Source organism: Zea mays, chromosome 9 (genome assembly GCF_902167145.1).
Source record: "Zea mays cultivar B73 chromosome 9, Zm-B73-REFERENCE-NAM-5.0, whole genome shotgun sequence".
Taxonomy (NCBI): Eukaryota; Viridiplantae; Streptophyta; class Magnoliopsida; order Poales; family Poaceae; genus Zea; species Zea mays.
In genome coordinates, this window is record NC_050104.1 from 44,573,828 (window position 1) to 44,594,739 (window position 20,912).

Below are 20,912 nucleotides of genomic sequence, written 5' to 3' on the forward strand. Positions count from 1 at the left end.
TACAATATTCGAAGAAACCATACTTGGTAAAGTAAAAGAGTGACTTTGCAGGCTCCTAATTCTTCATTTTAAGGATAGAGATAAAAAACAGTTTCTTGCTATAGTAGATGAAAGAGCCAACTAGCTAAAAATCCACCAAATCATACCTAAGAGCTTGTTTGGTAGAGCTTCAATAATAAAAAAAGTGAATTTAGATCTGACATTCACCTAGATTCACCGTGGAGTATCTCCACTCCACCATGGATCTAAGAACAAAAGGCGTTTGGTACAACCCCCATCTCCTATTTATCTCACTTCCACCTAGAACCCATGTGTCGGGAAGCGCCACAATGAGGCCGCTCCTGCACGTGGACGGAGGCACACAATCTTACTTAATCCATATGGATTGAGATCAAAACGAGCAAGCCCTTAACATGCAAAGTTCTGACTTTATGGATTCATCTTGTGCTATAACGAATTGAGATCTAACTTGCGATTTGAATCCTGACACCTTATATACCTATCTGAAAGCAGGGTAGCAGACTACTGGTGTCTATAAAATACAGTTTTTTTATGTACACATACACCAGGGTACAGGATTCTTTACGAGGAATACCAGGCTAAATTAAATTTCATTTGGGATGCCTAATCTGGGTTGATTATAAGCCGAGGGAAAACACATATTTTCTTTGACCTTCATAGTAGTGAGTCGAGGTATGAATAATTGTAGAGGCGGCCAAACTGAAGTAGGCTGCCATATGTCCTGTCCGAGATTCCAACATAAAGTGTGTCCGTGTCGGGGCTGAAGGACATACCGGATACCTCGCCAAAGAAATCCAATTCCTGTCTCTTATTGTAGTCACTTTTGATGTCAAAGATGTGGACAAAGTCTGCTGCTTCTGCCATCGACAAGAAGTGCCCGTCGGATGTAAAACGAATAGATCTTATTGCTCCAACGTTGCCTCTCAAGACATGGACAGACTCGGTGAGATTCCTGGCATCCCAAATCCGACAAGTTTTGTCTTGGTTACCTGTGGCGAATGTCAGGCCATCTGGGCTCCAAGCCGAAGCAAAGGAGAAATCCAAGTGACCTTTCATGGAATGAATAGTCTGTTCCAGATAAAAAAGGCATGTTAACTGTAATCCATGCACTAACACATATTTTGAATATGTTCCGACTTTTTTAAACCGATTTTTGCAACAAAACACTCACCTTTCCTGAATTAGCATCAATAAGTAAAGCATCTGTGTCATCACCAACAATAATAACAAGCTTTCCATCAGGGCTCAATGACGTGTGCTGCAACAAAAGGGACAGAGGTACTAAATCAAATAAGAGAATATGCAAAATATCATTGTTCGAAGGAGTAAAAAGTGGGCTATTGTTGGAAGGAGTAAAAAGTGAGCTCAATATTATATATTACATGGGCGGGGGCTCTAGGCCCATAGCACTTCGACAGAAATGAAATAATTTAACATCCCCGCAGTCGAAACTCTAGCCATGACAGATATTGAAACTGAACAGAAATTTCGAGAGCAACAAGAAGGAAAGATCAAATAAGGCAAACTACGAACTCATCGGGATGTGATGAACGTGGACGTCTCCGACAGCAACATGCTCATGGATGAAGTGAAGATGAATCTCAACATGCTTTGTATGCTGGTGTTGGGCGAGGTTGACGAAGAGGTAGACGGTGCTGACGTTGTCGCAATAGACAAGCATGCTCCTGGTGAGGGCTATGAAACTCCTGAAGGAGATGGCGCAACTAGCTCGTCTCAGACACCACACTAGCGACAGCCCGGTACTCAGCCTCAGCACTGAAGCAGGAGACCACAACCTAACGCTTGGAGGACCAAGATATGAGCTTGGCCTAAGAAACACCGTACAACCGGAGACAGAGTGCCGACAAGACTGCATTAGACAGTGGGTCGTTGACAGAGGCACCATCACCAAAGACCTTGGCATGTGTGTCCACCAATGTCGCACATGGCTTGCAATCTAGCATGCCAGTGCGCTCTAGGACATCTAGGGTGTACTAACATTGCTAAAGATTCGAGCGACGCTCAACGACATCCCCAGGAAATGATGAAGAGGACCCAGATCCTTCATTGTGACTTCTTGCTATGATGATACGGTGCAACATGACCGAAGAAGAGGTAGTGAGCACAATGTCATCAACATACAGGAGGAGGTACATAGTGGCACTGCTATGCCAAGAGATGCACAAAGATGTCCGACTTAGCCACAACAAAGCTTAGGGAGAGCGGATATGTAGCAAACTTGCTATACCAAGCGTGCGGGGGGTGCTTCATACCATAGAGAACTTGTTGAGCTTGTAGACCATGTCAGGATGAGCAGAGTCAACAAAGCCGACAGATTTACTACAATAGACAGTCTATGTAAGAGTCCTATGGAGGAAGGCACTCTTGACATCTAGCTGATGAATAGGCCAAAAACGAGAGATCCAATGAGACACCAGCACAAACAGTAGCATGCTTCACCACTAGATTGAACGTCTCATCGTCGTCAACCCCGGGACGTTGAGTAAAGCCCTAGAGAACCTAGCAGGCCTTGTACCTATCCAGAGAACTATTGGACTTTCGCGCATGTGTCTAGACCCACTTCCCAGTCACCACTCAGGCACTCACCACGTTGCGACCTGGAGAATGGGGCACCAAATCCTAGGTATGATTGGCAAGGAGGGCCTAGTACTCTTTGTAATACCCGACATTGTAAACCAAATAAAAAGGAATGGTTTTCCTATATAAAATTTTTCTATGTTGATATCACATGTAAACACCCTTATTTAAGTAATTAAATAACCAAAAACACATAAATAATATGTGCATCATGCTGGACTTTTTCTTGTTTGTGCATCAAAACAAAAATTATGATTAAGGCAAGTCTAGATTTGAATTCAAAATTTGAACATTAAATAAAATCAGAGAAATTTGGGTTTGAGAATAAGAAAAAATGATATAAATATATATATATATATATATCTAAAAATATCCCCAAAATTATTACTTATGATTACACAATATAAGTTGAGGAAAAATTGGACACAAGATTTGAATTTAGATTCTAGATTTGAAAGTAGGAAAAAAGAAAAAGGAATAGAAACAAATTCGGTTGCATGGGCCGAATTCGGATGGCGGCCCAGCCAGCCTGACTCCGCGAGGCCCTAGACTCCCTTCACGCGCGCGCCCAACCGGGCACTGACAAGTCGGGCCCGCGCGTCATATGCCGCCAACCCGCGCCCAGGCGAACCGGGCGATTCGCTGCGCTCAGGGCCCGCTTGTCTGTCGCTCCTCCGCGCGCGCGACGCGACCCTGGTGACTCGCTGCGCCCTGGGACCCGCCTGTCATCTCGCCTTCCCGTCAACGGATGTGCCGAGCATGGCGGAGCGCGGAGATCTCGCGCAATCCGTTGAGGCACCTCGGCCACGTCCGCGTCCTTAAAGGAGCACAACCGGGTTCGTCTCCCTCTCCCCTTCGTTCTACCCTCACAACTCCCCAACTCGCACCGCATGTGCCCTTCCAATTTCCTCGCCGTGCGCTGACTCGCGGCGAGGGTGCCGCCGCCACCGTGAATACACGACTTGGTCGTCGCTTTGGCCTCGGTTGCGGTCGGGGCCTTCGTTGTGGCGTTCTGGTGCTTGTGGTGCCCACGGCTGGCGCGGTTGGTGGACCGCAGGGAAGGAATTTCTCGCCGTCGTACACACTCTGCCGCGGACCCGCCATTCTCCGTGGCCAGCGTCTTCGGCCAATCCCAGTCTCTGGTAAGGCCTTCGATCGGATTCTATATCTTCCTAGCGTCGTGTAGAGTCGTTCAGATGAGGGTCTTAGGTCTTCGCGTGCTAGATAATTGCCCACAGCAATGGCACCGCCGTCGGGTCCTGTTCGCCGTCGGTGAGAGAGACAGAGTTGAGAAGACGTGCGCTGACCGTTGATCCGGTTTTGGACGACGAAGATTAGTTGGTTGTGTAACGCTTCGGCCAAATAAATCTGGGCCAGAGATCAGCTAGTGTGCGGGCGAGAACAGATCGGGCTTGGGGACCGTTGGATCTGGATCGCGCGGCGCTTAGTCTAGTTAGGTTATTTTAAATCTGGTGTGTTCCTTGATGATCGGACGGCTGCGACTTGTTACCGGTTCGGGGAGTTCCAAATCTAATCTGAGCGCTCATGTTAGATCGAACGGCCAGTATCTGGCCATACCCCTTCGCGGGTACATTTTGTTAAAGAGCCCCCGCCAAACACTGAAATAAACTCGTGGTCCAGTGGCACTGTTGATTGTGTCTCGGGAAGCTTATAATGAAGCTCATGTCTTTCCTGGATATTGAGGCACAGCCTAGACAGAGAATAATATTCATAAAATCAATTAGAAAATGAATTTTAGTATTAAATTAATTGCAGAAACTTGTAAAATGCATAGAAAAATCATTTTTAGTCCAAATTGATTCATTCCAATTTCTAAAATTTTATAATATTATTGTTTGTCATCTAGTGTCTCTGTTTTGACAGAAAAACAGTAAGAAAATTAATTTCTCATTTAATCATATTTCAAGCACATAAAACCTTTGGAAATTCATAACTTAAAATCCATAACTCCAAAATTAATGATTTATGTTCCTAGGTTCTTATTTTAATGTGTAGATTTTTACTGTGTATTCTATTTACATGTTTGGTGTGATGTTAATTTTTGCTATACTATGTATGTATTGTGTTGATGCGAGTAGACGAGCAAGCTACTGTGGATCCTGAGGTTCAGCAGATAGAAGTTGCTGAGCAGGAGCTCATTGAAGGCAAGTTGTGCCCTTGATCACTTATTTTTACCCAGCCATGTTCTTATTATTCATAATGATCTGCATAGGTTAATTTTGATGGGATCCAATAGGTTACCCCAGTTTTGGTTATCTTTATACCTTGTTTTACTACTGAAATATTTTTGGGTAGTACTTGCTATTGCTTTATGTGGATTTGGGTATGGAGATACATTATTCATGATTATACTTTTATTCTTTATTTATTATTACTGTTCATGTTAAGATCATTATGTTAATGGGAACATGGAGCGACCATCCGGGAAAACAGTGCTACCATAAGGGTAGTATGGGATGTCCTTGGCTGATTAACTAGGAAAGCTAGTGGATGACTTCCTTACCCGAAAAGGGCAAGGGCAGTACGGGAGTGGTCAGTGTAGGGAGGTCACTGGGTTGATTTTGCTGCGATGGCGGTCAGGCGAGGGATTCCTGCACTGGAGCTTCCTATAAACTGTAGCGGGTTTTCTGAAGCTAGTGGAACTTTGTAAAGGCCTCGTAGTGTTACCCTGCCTCGCCTCCTCGGTAGAGGTGTACGGGATTGGTCGTCTCTTGGCAGATGGGTAACATGACTTGTGGGTAAAGATGCGCAACCTCTGCAGAGTGTAAAACTGGTATACTAGCCGTGCTTACAGTCATGAGCAGCTCGGACCCTCACATGATTAATCTATGGAATTAAAACTCAATTTGTCATTTGCATCGCATTGGGATTATTTTATTGTTACTTTTATTTATTATGACTAAGGTTTGGTATTTACTTACACTTAGTAACTGCTAATAAAATTTTGACCAACTTATAAAAGCAATGCTCAGCTTCAGCCTTTATTTTGTTGATTAGCCTTACATTTCACATGAACTCCCACCTTTGGTGAGTTCATGCACATTATTCCCCACGACTTGTTGAGCTATGAAGATATGTGAGCTCACTCTTGCTGTCTCACACCCCCCACAGGAGAAGAACAGGTGGTCGAAGAGGAGCCACCTAACTCTGAGGCTTTCGACTTGATCTAGGTGGTGTCTCCCAGGCAGCTTTGTGGCGCCAGGGAATAATAGTTAGCTCGTTTTATTTTATCATTTATTTTGTAAGACTTCCGCTATGTAACAAGTACATTTATGATATTTATGACATTTATCTCTATGCACTCTGTTATTATATGTGTTGTCTTCCCTGGTGTATATATGAGATGCACCCGGCTTTGTTCCTTAAATCCGGGTGTGACACTCTTCCTCCATAGCATGACTTTAGTGAGGATCGATGAGGGCACTATGAACAAAAGACGACACGGGGGAGACTGATAGGAAGGAGATCGTGGAGAGGACAAGACAGTTGACAGGGCGAAGAACCCTAGCAGTCTATCAAGCCACCATCAGGTGGGCACGGCGAGGGTCACAATGAAGAAGGGGGGATGATACACTGTCGGCTCTGCCCGGGAGCGGGGTGGTTCACCCACCCGTGCATGTCCCTGATAGACATGCATAGGGTTGGCGTAGCGAGAAGGGGCTAGGGCCAGCTAGGGCACCTGGGAGATTCGTAATGCCGTGGGCGAGGTCAGAGAAGGTGAGGGCAAAGGCGGGGCCAACGGTGCTACCGGCAGTCTAGCAGAGGCCATCTAGGGGCTCACAGTCCGACCTAGGCGGTAGGATAGCCCGGAAGGAATCCAGGGGAACACGTGTCGCGGGCGGCGGCAACAGGGATGAACCTGCAGTGAAAAAAATAAAGGGTGGCTGACCAAAGGGAGCCACGAGATCAAGTTCAAGAAGAAAGTCTTACTCGAGAAGAGAGTCGATCGTGGGCCGGGAGGGGTTGATAAGGGGAAATTTGTCCTGGCGAAGATGACGTGATTAGAGATCAAGAAATGATGAGTGGTGAGGTCAGGACACCGGTACCCTTTGTGATCAGGGGAGTAATCGAGGAAGACACAATGGGTGGAGTGAGGGGAAAGCTTATGGGAAGCAGTAGCAAAAAGGTTGGGAAGCATGCACACCCAAAGACGCAAAGATGATCATAGGATGGAGTGGTGCCAAAAAGAGCAGAGAGGGGTGTTGAAGCGCAAGCTGCCTTAGTAGTAAGGCGATTAAGAAAATAGGTGGCGGTGTGGAGGCTCTTGGCCTAATAGCGAGCAGGAACGGATGCATCAAAGAGCAAGGAACACATGATGTTGTTAATAATGCGAATCATGTGCTCAACCTTGCTTGAAGAGAAGTATAGGGGTAAGACATCTGGAGCCAGACACCATGGGAGAAGAATGATCGAGAGGAGTTATCAAACTCACGGCCATTGTTACACTGGACAACCTTAATAGTGTGGCCAAACTAAGTAGAAACCCAAGTGATGAAGTGCAAAAGAGACGCAAATGTGTTGGACTTCGAACGCAAGGGAGAAGTCCACGAATAATGAGAGCAATCGTCAATAACCACTAGATAATATTTATAACCAGAAACACTGATAACATGAGAGGTCCACAAATCAGTGTATGAGATCAAAATCATGCACATGCTAAGAGGAGCTAGAGAAAGGAAGTCAAATATGATGACCTAGCTGACATGTGTGGCATAGATGCTCAGAGGTGCCCCTAGTACAAGAGACAACTGAACTACTACACAATTTGGACAACACGTCAGGGCTAGGATGACCAGATCAACGATGCCAAGTGCTGGAGGTAGTGGAAGTAGTCAGTGTGTGCGACTGCGGCGAGGACAAAAGCGATGTGTAGTGGAAGCGGTAGGTGGAGAAGTGGACGCAGGCAGTCGCAAGGTGTACAGGGGCCAGAGCTATCATAGTAGGCGAGAAGGCTCCGGGTAGAAAGATCCTTCACGGACAATACAAAAGGATAAAACTCAATAGAGCAAGAGTTATCAATGGTAAACTGACGAACAAATAAAATATTTTGAATGATATAGGGGCCACAAGAACATTGCGAAGATAGAAAGGTCCGAGAAGAACCAAATCACCTACAGAGGTGACCGGGAGAATGTTCCTATGATAGATGAAGGATGAGACAGAAGCGGTGGGTGAGAAGAAGAAAGTATACCAGCATCCAGAGCGATGTGGTAGGACGCACCGGAATCAGCAACCCAGTCAATGATAGAAGAAGTTAGAATAATCGTGCTGAACGAGCTAGTAAGTGACTGCAAATCCCACCCACTAAAACCATCGGTTCTAGGAACGATGTGGGGTGGTAGGGGTAGTAGCGGGCTAAGGTGCTGGTGGCGAGAGGGTCGAGAGGATACCTTGAGCGGGGTATTGTCAGGTTAGCCGTCTAGGGTGGAGGCAGATGCAATGAAGGTCCACCCAAGGACAGGCCAAGCCAGGCCACATAGAGATGCAGCCGGTCCATGGGTTGTAGGGAAAGGGCGAAGGGGCATCCCTCTAGCCACCCCCACCCCCATAGTCACCCTTCATCTGATAGCAAAGACCCACCTAAAACTCGCCCTGCCCCGGGCCTGGGCTAGGAGGGAGGGGCGTGGAGCCCACGGCCAAAGGGACAGACGAGCGTGAAGACAAGCCCCCCAAGGTAGGAGTAGAAGAGGACGGGCGCAAGGACTGGCACTCATGGGTGGAGCTGTAGAGAGCGATAGCGGTGTCGAAGCGAGGAGGCGCCCCTTGGTGATCTCCTCGAGGATGAAGTCATTGCAAACCTTGTGGAAACAAGGGAAATGGGACCGAGCGAGTGATCCAAATCTAGAGGTAATTGTAGCGCTCATTGAAGCCACGGAGGAGGTTAAGGACATGTGTGCGATCGGAGACAGGCTCCCCGAGGTCACAAAGGGAGGTTGCCAGCCTTTCATCTGGCGACAATACTCGATGATGGAGAGGTCCTCCTAGACAAAGGTCTGAAAGGCGACGTTGAGGTGAAGAGCATGAGCCCCACAATTGCCAAAGAATTGCTCCTCAATGGCAACCAAGGTCTGCGGGCAGTGCCGCCACACTCGCGAACGACATCCTGCAGCTCAAAAGTGAATGTCCAATGGATCTAGAAGAGGACCCCCCCCCCCCATTATGCATCCGTCGCCAGGAGGGGATAGTGAGGGACGTTATGTCAATGAGGACATGGTCTTCCAGGGCATAGTGTTGCAGGATGAGGAGGATAAGGTCGCACAGCGGACGTATGACTGGCGAGGGTATCGGCAACAGTGCGTTCATGCTTCCAGGCGAGAGCAACGACGCGTTCGTGCTCCCAGGCGGCAGCCACTACTGCCTTAGCAGTCATGAGGGCCATGACAAAGCTGGATTGGGCAGCCACAACGTCGATGGGTGGCAGAGCATCCGACAAAGGTACGAAGGATAGAGAGGGCCTAAAGTAGATGTTCGAGATGGAGGGAGCGGCGTCCAGGCTGCCCGAAGCCATGCAACGATGACCAAGCTGATAGTAGCGAGGCCCTGGCCAGCCACGCCTAGACCAAGGGTAGCTAGGCCAGGGGCAGCCAGGCCGGCAATGGCCAGGCCATAGCCCTAGCACACTACGCCCAGGCGGTGGCTAGGGCTACAGCGGCGGTGGCCGATACAGGGAGATCCGCGGGAGGGGGGTCTACGGGCCTACTAGGAAAGACAGAGGCGACATGGGTTGCCCAGGCCCCGCGCCGAGCAGAGGCAGCGATAGGCAGGCACCGGCTATGGCAGTCGTGCCAGCAACAACAGCTAAAGAGGTCGTTGCGCCGGTGGCTGGAGGAAGGGGCAGCAAGGGCAACGACGGTGGCTCAGTGGAGAGGAAGGGGTGAGGGTGGAGAGGAGCTAGAGGGGGGACCACTAGCCATGGCTCTGGCAGTAGTGGTAGCGGCTAGGGAAACCGGGCGGCGGCTAATAGTCTAACACTCATGAGTCATGATCATTTCAGCTCACATTTGCACCCAGCTATGATACATTACAGATATAGACGAAATATGTTCCTATGATATCAGACACAAATAAACAAAGAAATCTTTAAAGTTGGCACTGTAAAGTAGAGAATGCGCAATTGAATTCTAGGTTAATCACCTCTATTTATAATAAGCATTCACAAATCTTGTTCTTACTGCGCCTCTTTTCATTATAGAAATATAAGTGAATTGTCCATCCCTTTCCATCGGTTAAAACTTTTTGGTTGAATTAGTTGGTGCATGCATCTCAATATGGTATCAGAGCCATAGGCCTCGAGTCCAAATTTTGGTTAGCGTAATTAAATATAATAATTCTACTTGTTCCTATTTCATGTATGATGCCTAAGCAGTGGCGGAGCTAGGAATTATCGAATAGTGATCGTAGATGAATAGTGTCGCGTATGAACAGTCCCTCAGATGAATTGTATGCGGGTGAACAGTAGATGGGTTGGGGGAAGCACGGGCAAGTATTGCATGCTTGATTTCTTCCTTAACCAAAGGGTACAATATATAGGTTGTGATAGCAGCCCCCTAACAAACTAACCAACTATATACAGGAGTTCTAAACTAATGCTTATCCATCTAAACAAACTAACTAATACTTATCCATCTAAATAAACTAACTGATATTTATCCATCTAACAAACTAACTGAATTTATTAGGGCTAGGGCTGCTGGGCTGCTGGGCTGCCGGTCATAACACTAATAGCTCAAGGAGAGCTTTCAAGAAATTCCAGCCACATACTTGGGTGTTCAATGTCCAGATGTCCTTTTATTTAATGTTAAGCTATGCAAAGATTCCACTATCAATTGACGTCATTTAAGCCCTTTTAGCCTCTTATATGTTGATCTCATGTGTTCTTTGCATCCTTGTATTTTTCATCTTATAAGCCATTTTTATATTTGTCATTCTTATCTCTACTACTTATTAAGACTGCAAGAGTAGCCTGTCATTTCTGGTTCTGCCATTCCTGGTTCAGCCCATTCCCATTCTATGTTCTCCCTTTTTCATTCTCATTCCCCGTCCTCTCAGGCGCTAGCTGCCGTTCCCATTCCCTTCCTTTCCCATTCCCCGTCCTGTCTCTCTCGCGCCCACTGCCATTCCCATTCCCTGACCAACACACAGCCAATAAAACCCGCCCCTTCTAACCAATAGCAATATTGTTCTTTCTTGTTGTACTAAGGAGCTTTTATCTATTTACTAGGTGAACATGTTATGATAAGATATATTGAAATTAAAAAAAAAATCTAATTTCTATTTTATGTTTTTGTTATTATCTTTTAAAGTTAAGAATTTTTACATAAGTCTTACACATTGAACAAATCCACCATGTACATTAAAATGCAATGCTTATCGACCACTCAAGTAATATGCTCTTGTAACCTAAAGTGAAACCAAAATTAGGCAATGATCAACAACCACCTTGTGCTAAGGTAGAAAAATAACAAGCAGAAATTTATAATACATGATATCATGTATTGCATCTGAGTACAAGCACATGTAGATCCACAAAATAGGTTTGTTACAAGGAAACAAAACGAAGAACTTTAAAAGATGATAACAAAAACATAAAATGGAAATTAGATTTTTTTTATTTTTAATTTCAATATATCTTATCATAACATGTTCACTCCGTAACAACGCACGGGCGTTCACCTAGTTAATATTAATATTATGGAAGGACAGATCTAGCCCAGGGGTAGTATCTACTTGTATCCCAGAGGTCCTGGATTCAATCATGTTAGACAATGTGTGTTCTATATGTATGTGGGTCAGCACCACTGTTGGGCCGCCGGCCCATTAGGGTTAGGGTTCCTAGTTCTCTCTCTATATATACATGGTATCAGCTAGCTAGGGTTTCCCGTCTTCCAACTTGGTACCAGAGCCAGATTTCTCTCTCCCCTTTTTTCCACACCCCATAGTTGTTGCCGTCTCCTCCCACCTGCCAGGCTGCCGGCTGGGCCCTGCTTCCGCACCGCCGTCCCAAGGAGGCTCATCCTTACCTCCAGGGGGCGGCCACCATCCCTGGCCATCGGCCCACCTTCTCCCACACCCACACGGCTCGCCTTCTCCCCAGTCCACACGGTCGCCGGCCCACCTTCTCCCCTATTCTCATGGTGCGTCGTGCCGGCCGCCGGAGTGGGGCTCGACTCCGCGTCGCGCTGCCAAGTCCACGTGGCTCGCCGGCTCCCCATGGGGCGTCGTCCCTCCGCCCTTGCCCAGGATCAGTGTCTAAGCACGGAGCTCGACATCGCCCTAGTCCATCGTCAGAAGCGGGCTCGCGCCCGGACCATGCGCTCCATGTGCCGCCGTCCATGAGGACTCCACCGAGCTCCTCCCCCATGATGGTCGTCACACCGTCCAACCCCTCCTCCGCCTGTTCGCGCCGCCGTCCCCTGGTCGCGCCTCCTGCTGCCAGGCGCCCGGATTCGCGCGACCCTCCCTCCACTCTGGGCGTGTGCACGGCGGCCGCCCTCGTCCCCGATCTGCCGTCGTCGCGCCTTCTCCGCCTCCACCGCGCGTGCCCCTCCCTCTCTACTGTCGTGCCTGCTACGGCACATCAACTCCCTAGCGTCGACCACCTCCTCCCTATCTGTGCCGATGCCAGGCAGCGCCCCGCGCCTCTACTTCAAGCTTCTCCAGTCACTAGCGTCAAAAGCCCCCTGTCAGGTTGAATCTGCCGCATCCCCCTACCTTGCTAGACCCGCCCATGTTCTACCTGTGTGTTTGGTTCCTTGTATGTAACGAGCATCTGTACGCGCGGATTCTTAAAGCATCTTTTGATTGGTTCCCTACATGCACCAACCAAGCTCCATGCATGCAAAATTTGCCTCCCAGCCAGGCTAGCACGGTACGCACGTGAGGAGCATAGTTGGTGCAGGATGTGTGCATGCAAATCAGAGCGTAGACACACATTTCTATAACACTTTTATTTTGTTTTTAACATATATGATCGATGAAATGTTTAATCGCGAAACCGATTTTAGATCTATGTTCTTGATATTTTTACGATCAAAACTAGACTACAGTTGTACAAATTTTAAAGATTTATTTATTTTATCATATCTTTGTTCTGATGCAGACAACCAAACAAGAGTTGTATCTAGCCTGAATACACAGTACTACAAATAACCAAACAAAAGCCTACCGCATGGACCTAGCCTGGCCACATGAGTCTGGCTCCTCACGTGCTAGCCAAGCCGAGCCAGGCTACTACCATGCAACAACCAATCACACAATATATGTATGTGGGTCGGCACCACTGTTAGGCCTCCGACCCATTAGGGTTAGGGTTCTTAGGTCTCTCTATATATGTACCCCTTCTCTATGCAATAGAATAAGCTTTCTAGGGTTTCCTACATGGGTATCAACTAGCTAGGGTTACCCATCTTCCAACTAATCAAACTTTGCAAAATTGGCAAGGTTAGCTGCCTAGAAATTCCCTTCCTCAAAACCCACTTTGTATGGGAGCTTTGGGACTAGTACACCATATTAATCTGAATATTATCAGAAGGATCCTTCCCTAATGACAATCCAGCAACAACTCCGGTTGGTAGAACCTCCAGCTTACCCTGGTTCAAACCTCGGAGCTCACAGGTCATGTGGGGGTCACCCTACTCCTTAGACAAAGCCTAGGAAACATCTCTTTTTAAATGAACTAGGAAACATCTTCTCCCCATGGTAGGTTTATTTTTAGGATCCTTTTCTAGCGTTCTCATCAATAAATATATAAAATTAAGGAATAAAAGAAATTGGAAAATATTTTGGACCTCTGTTTTTTCTCCTTAATTTAATGATGCACAGCTCTCTGCGCGTTCGAGGAAAAAAATGGAAAAGTAAACAGATGTACTTACATTCACTGGCCAATCGAATCGGAAATGCTTAAACAACTGATATCTTTCCATATCATACTCTCTTACCCCACAGTCATTGTTAGATGCAATGAAGTGAAGAGCTCCACTGAAAGGAACAGTAAGACCAATAAATATGGATGTCAATGCCAGTTTCATAAAAGTTCTGTTGACAGCAGTAGATATCAAACTAGTAGGATTGAGGAGACAATAGTTGAGCTAAGGCTGTCTCCAGCAGATCGTGCATATGGTCGTGCAAAACACAGTTTGGCATTGTAGACTGCACTGTTCACATAGTGAAGTTTGAAATAGTGGATGGGATAGGAGATAAAATGGGTAAGCTATTCAAGACAGCCTAAGATTTCATTCAAATGCTTTAATTTTAGGCTCTGACTTCTACTCCCTCCGTTATAAATTATTAGTTCTGGCTTTTCTAGATGCATGGTACATGGTAGCTTTTACTAAGTATCTACCCAGAAAGAAGCCAAAATGACTTACAATTTAAAAACGAGGGAATATTTTGGAATTCAAATCACATAATAGGGTATGGGCGCAGCAAAATAATAAAAAAGGAACCAAAACAAGGGCCAAATGGGCTTTTATCCTTGACCTGATGTACGTTTCACAAGGTTAAATGGCTAGACTATTCACTTGCCTAGATGTATTGAATATCTCCAATGCATTGGTAATTGCATTATCATCATATGTTGTCCTGCAGCAAAAGCTTATTCCTTCTCGATCTAGGTGCTGCATCATATTTACAAATGACAACATCAATAATTATCAGTATCATAAGTTCACTAAGATTTCAGCAGTCATAAATTTGAATGCAGGTGACATGGATATTTACTTTGCATATTAGCTCTCCTTGAAAACCACCAGCTACTAACAAATTATCCTTCACTGCCATGGTACTAATTTGAGTATGCAAAAAACCTTCTAATAAGCTTCCTGGGTGCTTCTGCCAAAAGACAGGGTAACACCATGAATAATTGAATAAAGGTCGTAATTGATTAAAAGAGAGAATAATGAAGAATTCTTCCCCACCTCACTCGGTGCAACATGTCCATGTACATCCATAATTTCTGTATCCACACCATTTAAGGCCGACCAGTGAAGTACAGAGTAATGCAATAACAGGTAGACATCATGCTTCGATGTTGCCCATACTAAATTTCTCAGCTGTAGGTATAAAAAAAGTCATTTTTTGTTGAATAAATAACATTTATGCACTGAAAAAAGATTAAAGCAGCATCAATCAAGGCTGACCAGTGAAGTAGAGAGTAATGCAATAACAGGTGGACTGAAACAGATTAAAGTAGCATCAATCAAGACACGTGGCACTGATTTAAGTGGCACTAATTTTGTCTTTTTCCAGTTTTGTCATATAATATTATCCAAAAAATTATATAACTTTACACAAAAAATCAGTATATAAATATTATATTTGCCCTAATTTTTCTTAAATTTTAGGAGTACGGCTTAATTACAAAAAACTACATAAAAAAGATTAATACTTTTGACTCTGATTCATTTATTAATTTCTGAGGCTAATTTTTTTACTACAGCTAAATAATATTATTACAAAACTATTAAATTTTACGTTAATTTTATTAAACAAGTTAATTGGTATTCCTTCTAATTACTAACTAAATTAGTTTTATATTTTTTACAAACACTTACCAAACATTAATAAAATGATCTTCAATTTTTACACAAACCTTCTCTTAGCTAAATTAATATACACAAATATTTTCATAATATTTTGAGAACTTTGAATCTGAACCATAATTTACATAAATATTTCTCAGAACTTTATATACTTCTAGATTTAAAGTTCTCATAAAATTCTGAAAATATTTATATATGTTAATTTAGCTAAGAGAAGGTCTGCGTAAAAACTGGAGATCATTTTATTAATGTTTGCTAACTGTTTCTAAAAACAAATGTAAAATTAATTTTGTTAGTAATTAGATGAAAAACCACTTAACTTGCTTAATAAAATCAATAAAATTTCAAAAGTTTACTAATAGTATTATTTAGTTGCAGTAAAACTTTTATCCTCAGAAGATAAAAAATGAATCAGGAACAAAAACATTAAGCTTTAAGTAGTTTTTTATTTTTAGTAATTAATTTGTTACTCCTAAAATTATAGGAAAAATTAGGGCAAATATAATATATAATTATCGATTTTTGTGTAAAATTATATAAATTTTAGACACTAGAAGGCAGAATTAAAAAAAAAGATAAAACTGGTGCCACTTAAATCGGTGTAATGTCATCAAAACCGCAACCTAAAACTGTCTAGGGGGTTATTTGTCTGGTTTTGTAAAGCTGAGAGGGGTTAAAGAACCGGTTTTGAAGGTGAAAGGGTGAAGTAGACCACTCTCTAAAAGTCAAGGGGTTATGTAGACTTTTCCTTTGTCTTTTTTTCTAGAAAAAGTCTACTTAACCCCCTTAACTATTGGTGGTTATCAACTTCACCCCTTCAACTATCATACCAGTTATTCTACCCATCAAACTATTGAAACTCATCTAATTAACCCCCTGAAGTGGTTTTGAAGATTGTTTTCACTATTGAAGTCTCCATAACCCTTAAGGCATCAACGGCTGACTACATATGGTAGGATTGCGGATCCTACCAGGGATCTCCCTTAGCCTATAAGGATGAACAGCTGCGCGAGGGAGATGGGGGCGGCGGCGCTGGGGCGCCGTGGCTGACCTAGGCTGCGCGGGCAAGAGAGATTGATTCCAACTCCTGACTCCCTCAGGGAAGCCAGAATAATCTGATTCTGCTTAATTCCATAGATGACCTCTTACAAGTATTTATATCCCAGCTGATGCTTATCTGATCTAAGGATAAGAGCTATGAGATCTCTTCTAATCCTTATTCAACTAACTAGAGATATCTCTCTTTTTTATTAGCTAATCCTTATCTAATCTTATCCAACTAACTAGAGATAATCTCTCCTTTTTATTAGCTAATCCTTAACTAATCTCTCCTAGCCGCATGTGGCCTGTGGCCTGGCCGTGGGCCTTAGCCCTCCTAGCCACTAATGTCCCTGCGCCTGGTGTAGGAGATGCCAGTCATAACAACATAACCTCTTTAACCATAGAACACGATATTGTGGCTTTTAATAGTATCTAATAATGTTTAAATGACCCCGATAGTCTTGTAGGGCCGTTTGGATACAGTATCCCACCATATTGGCTATTGAGGAGAAGGCCAATCAAGAACCCGATCATCGGTTTAGTTGAAACCATCTAATCAATCACCGGACTTCACTCCTATGAATGTAGGGTTCGTCGAAGGCCACGAAGACTACAATGAAGACTTCTCCCTACAGATAATAGACCTGTCGATACGACCGATCAGGACTACAACCACCTGGTCCATTAAAGACTCCGAAGAACACGGCGAGGACTTCGCCCAGACAACAAGGCGAGGGGAAGTCTTAATAGGCGGACTCCGCCATCCTTGTCGAGCACACGAGGTCCGATCGAAGACCGAAGGCGTGCTACCAAGGACCTCATTGATCTAGGAACGGCCTAGAAGATGCTGAGGACTTCGGCCACGTCACTCAGACGGTGCACGCAATCCCTGACAAAGGCTTCGGAGGCCTGCCCCACTTGAGGCCAATGTGTTGAGGCCACCGCAAGGGGTGGGTCCACCATAGCTGCAAGGAGGCCCAACTAGTTAGGAGTAGGCTCGCACTAGTGCTGGTACGGGTATGTAATTGGGTGCCTGTAATATAAGGTATGTAATCGCCCTAAAGACACTATGTACAGGATATTCCTAGGATGTAGCAGGTAACCCAGGGCAAGCCTGTACCTTAGGAGACTACCCCTTGGTCACCCTATAAATACCCCCGGCCATCAGGATTATAACATGAAGGGAGTCCAACTCAGGTACAACTACCTTAACTGACTCCTATTATAACTTTGCTATCTCTAGGGCAGATCAAACATGATTCTATGATTCTATCCTATCTCTAATTAGAGTTGGTTAAGGTCTTCCTCTATTATAGAATAACCGTGTGGACCCCTGATCCGATATGTTCGTAGCCTGATATACAAGCACATTCTACTCTAACACCCTCAACCGATCATGACTATGGCCTCCATAGTCGACGTCCAGCTCCAGTTATCCCATTACCCCACACCGTAACATATGGAGAGTACTTGTGATTTGAACTAGTAGATTGGATACTTGGAGTAGGTCAGAAACGTGGAGGTTTTTTTGACCTCAATAGAAGCATTGAATAGGATGGATTTATGTTTCAACTTCTGCTTGAACCAACTCTTTGCTGAAGCCTTTGGTATAAATCTAGCACCTAACAGGCTGACAAGCAAAATCATAACTAATCCTCCTAACTAGATATATTAACTAAATGAAGATGCTGGCAACATAATCTTTAGGCTGCAGTAGATGCTCAACTAACTGAACATGCAGGCACCTCAACTAACTGAACATTCAGGCTGCTGGAGTTACTACTCCTCTCTGAGAAGTGCAGCCCAAAATGCATCCATTACAACTTTACAGATTATTTGTAATTTTGTATTATACACACAGAATGAAGGTAAATCCAAGTGCTAGTCAATAATATAGAGAGGGATTCTCTAATTTATTTAAATTTTGCTGGTTATGCTTTTGAAGAACAAATATTTTCTACGGAAACATTTTCAGAGTATCACTTTAATCAAAATTAATGCAATATTTTAGTTTATCCTATATGTGCTTGATACTAGGAAAACAGTTTCAGGCATCTGATTTAAAATGTTTCATTCTAATTATTCCTCCAGTAATTATTTTACAGAAAATTACCTTTATTGTAATCAAAGGCAATATGCACATGTGCTAGTGTCAGTGCACTCACCTGAAAGTGAGAGATAGTGGATTTCACAGATCTAGTATTTCGTCTGAATTCATAATATGTTCTTCCTTTCTCGGTTGATTTGCATGCCTGTTTCAACACCAATATAAATACCAATCTGATAAGCTTTTTTTGGTTGATTTACAAACTGTACCATCATTGCTGCTACTCCAGAATTAGGTATGTTCTCGTAGTTCTTGTACTGCTCTAGTCGGGCCTGCCTGTACGTTTCTCTTGTGACTTCTATCGTCTCCCAGGGTATTCCTTGAATATCTTTCCCACTTCTTGCATCTGCTGCTGAAGTGTCGGAGAGCTTATGCTAAATAAAATAGAGATTTCAGATAATTTCCTTAACTGTAAAAGTAATTGGAACAAAATTTCATGTAGATACAAGCACTATGGCATATTCTTGACTCCAATTTCAGTTGCTCAGAACTAAAACACTGTAAAAATTAAAAAATCACCGACCTTTTCTTTACATTCAACATTAACACTGAAATGTAATGTAAGATTGTAGATATAACAAAGTTACTGAAGGCTGAGAGAAAGAGAAAATAATGTTGTCGAGGAATGCCATATGGAAAATGAATAGGGCATTCAAACTGCACTATCAATATCCTTCGAGAGAGATTATGTTTCATCACCCTACTAATTGTACCATTAGTTCAACATCATCTAATATCTATGATTCTATGTATCTCCTCGTTGCTACATTTATTCACAACTCACAGGTTTAAAAATTAACTAAATTAGCTCAACAAAATTTCATAGCCTCAAAAGGTTAAGTTTATCAGCAGAACCACGACAGGTAAACTAAGCAACACAAAGTACTACTACTAGACATGTCTTCCAAAGATAAAAGAAAACGTTCAAATTAATAGGCACACACCAATTGGTCCGCATCGTCTTCATCCTCCGCATCAGAGTCCCTAATCACGAGCTCTTGGTACTCATCCTCCCCCTCCATGTCATCGACTGGCTCGTTCATGTCGTACTCATCCTCCATCTCTTCAAAATCGGCGCTGTGATAATGAGACATGCCTAGTTCTCGGCAAGGGACATTCAGAATTGATTGTTCAGACGAAGGAAAGCCTAGGATAAATTTAAGAACCCGAGCAAATTGGGGCTTCCTCACCGACAAGATGAACAGTCCGAACAGAATTTTCCCCAACCGGCGCCTATCCGACTGAGCGGGGATGGAGAATGGAAGGAAGGCCGGCGGCGCTGACGAGGTGAGGATGCCGGTGTGGGGGCACCGGATTTGGGAAATTTACCAATTTGGATTTGGAGAAGAGAGGAACGGCGGTGGTCGGGAAAAGTTATATGGTTGAGGGCACTCTATTTTTTTAGCCATATGTTCCAATTTATAATTAGTTTGATTTTTTTATCTAAATTTGATACACTTGTTTTATTTCAAAAAATCATATTTATTGTTAATTTTTATTATAATATTGTTTAGCATATAATATACTTTAAATATGAATTTGAATTTTTTATTTTAAAAAAATAAATAGAACGAGTCGGTTAAACGTGGCAAAAAAAAAGTCAAACTAATAATAATTTAGAAAGAAGGGAGTAGTTCTTACTAGATCTCAAAAGATTAATGTACCATATTGATAATAAATATTAAAATAGTGTTTGGTTACTTTAGTCACTTGTCGGGGACCATAATTAGGGGTACCTCCAAGACTGTTAAACTCGGTTGGTAATCACCATCAGCACAAGCCGCAGAGGCCTGATGGGCGCAATTCAGGTCAAGACTCCATCCACTCAAGGGACACAATCTCGCCTCGCCCGAACCCAGCCTCGGGCAGGAACAGTAGACCCAGGCGGATTCACGCCTCGCCCGAGGGCCTCCTCAAGCAACGGGCGCACCCTCGACTCGCCCGAGGCCCAGCTCGGGCAGGCTTCGCAGTGAAGCAACCTTGGCCAGATCGCCTCGCCAACCGACCGTATCGCAGGAACATTCAATATAAGGATCGTCTGACACCTTATCCTGACGCACGCTCCTCAGTCGGCAGGACCGAAGTGACCGCAGTCACTTCGCCCTTCCACTGACTGACCTAACAGGAAAACAGCGTCGCTTGCCCCGCTCCGACTGTTGTGCCACCCGCAAGGGTGAGGCTGACAGCAGCCGAGTCCAGCCTTAGGCGCCATAGGAAGCTCCGCCTCGCCCGACCCCGGGGCTCGGCCCCCGCCTCGGCCTCGGAAGACGGTCTCTGCCTCGCCCGACCCTATGGCTCGGCCTCAACCTCGACCTCGGAAGACGGTCTCCGCCTCGCCCGACCCCGGGGCTCGGCCCCCGCCTTGGCCTCGAAAGATGGTCTCTGCCTCGCCCGACCCTAGGGCTTGGCCTCAACCTCGACCTCGGAAGACGGTCTCCGCCTCTCCCGACCCCAGGGCTCGGCCTCAACCTCGACCTCGGAAGACGGCCTCCGCCTTGCCCGACCCCAGGGTTTCGGCCTCGACCTCGGAAGACGGCCTCCGCCTCGTCCGACCCCAGGGCTCGGCCTCGACCTCTACCTCGGAG

The 20,912-nt window shown here is 44.7% G+C and overlaps 1 protein-coding gene across 1 annotated transcript; it reads right to left on the bottom strand.

Moving 5' to 3' along the window:
* Positions 1-533: 533 nt before the first annotated feature.
* On the bottom strand, positions 534-19,672 carry LOC103638309 (uncharacterized WD repeat-containing protein C2A9.03-like). The gene is given in 10 exon segments (NM_001301476.2): positions 534-1,089; positions 1,193-1,279; positions 13,512-13,617; positions 14,164-14,255; positions 14,359-14,469; positions 14,556-14,690; positions 18,386-18,472; positions 18,537-18,701; positions 19,272-19,423; positions 19,518-19,672. Coding segments are annotated over 9 exon segments (1,347 nt in total). The 5' UTR covers positions 19,422-19,423; positions 19,518-19,672; the 3' UTR covers positions 534-675.
* Between the last annotated feature and the right edge of the window lie 1,240 nt (positions 19,673-20,912).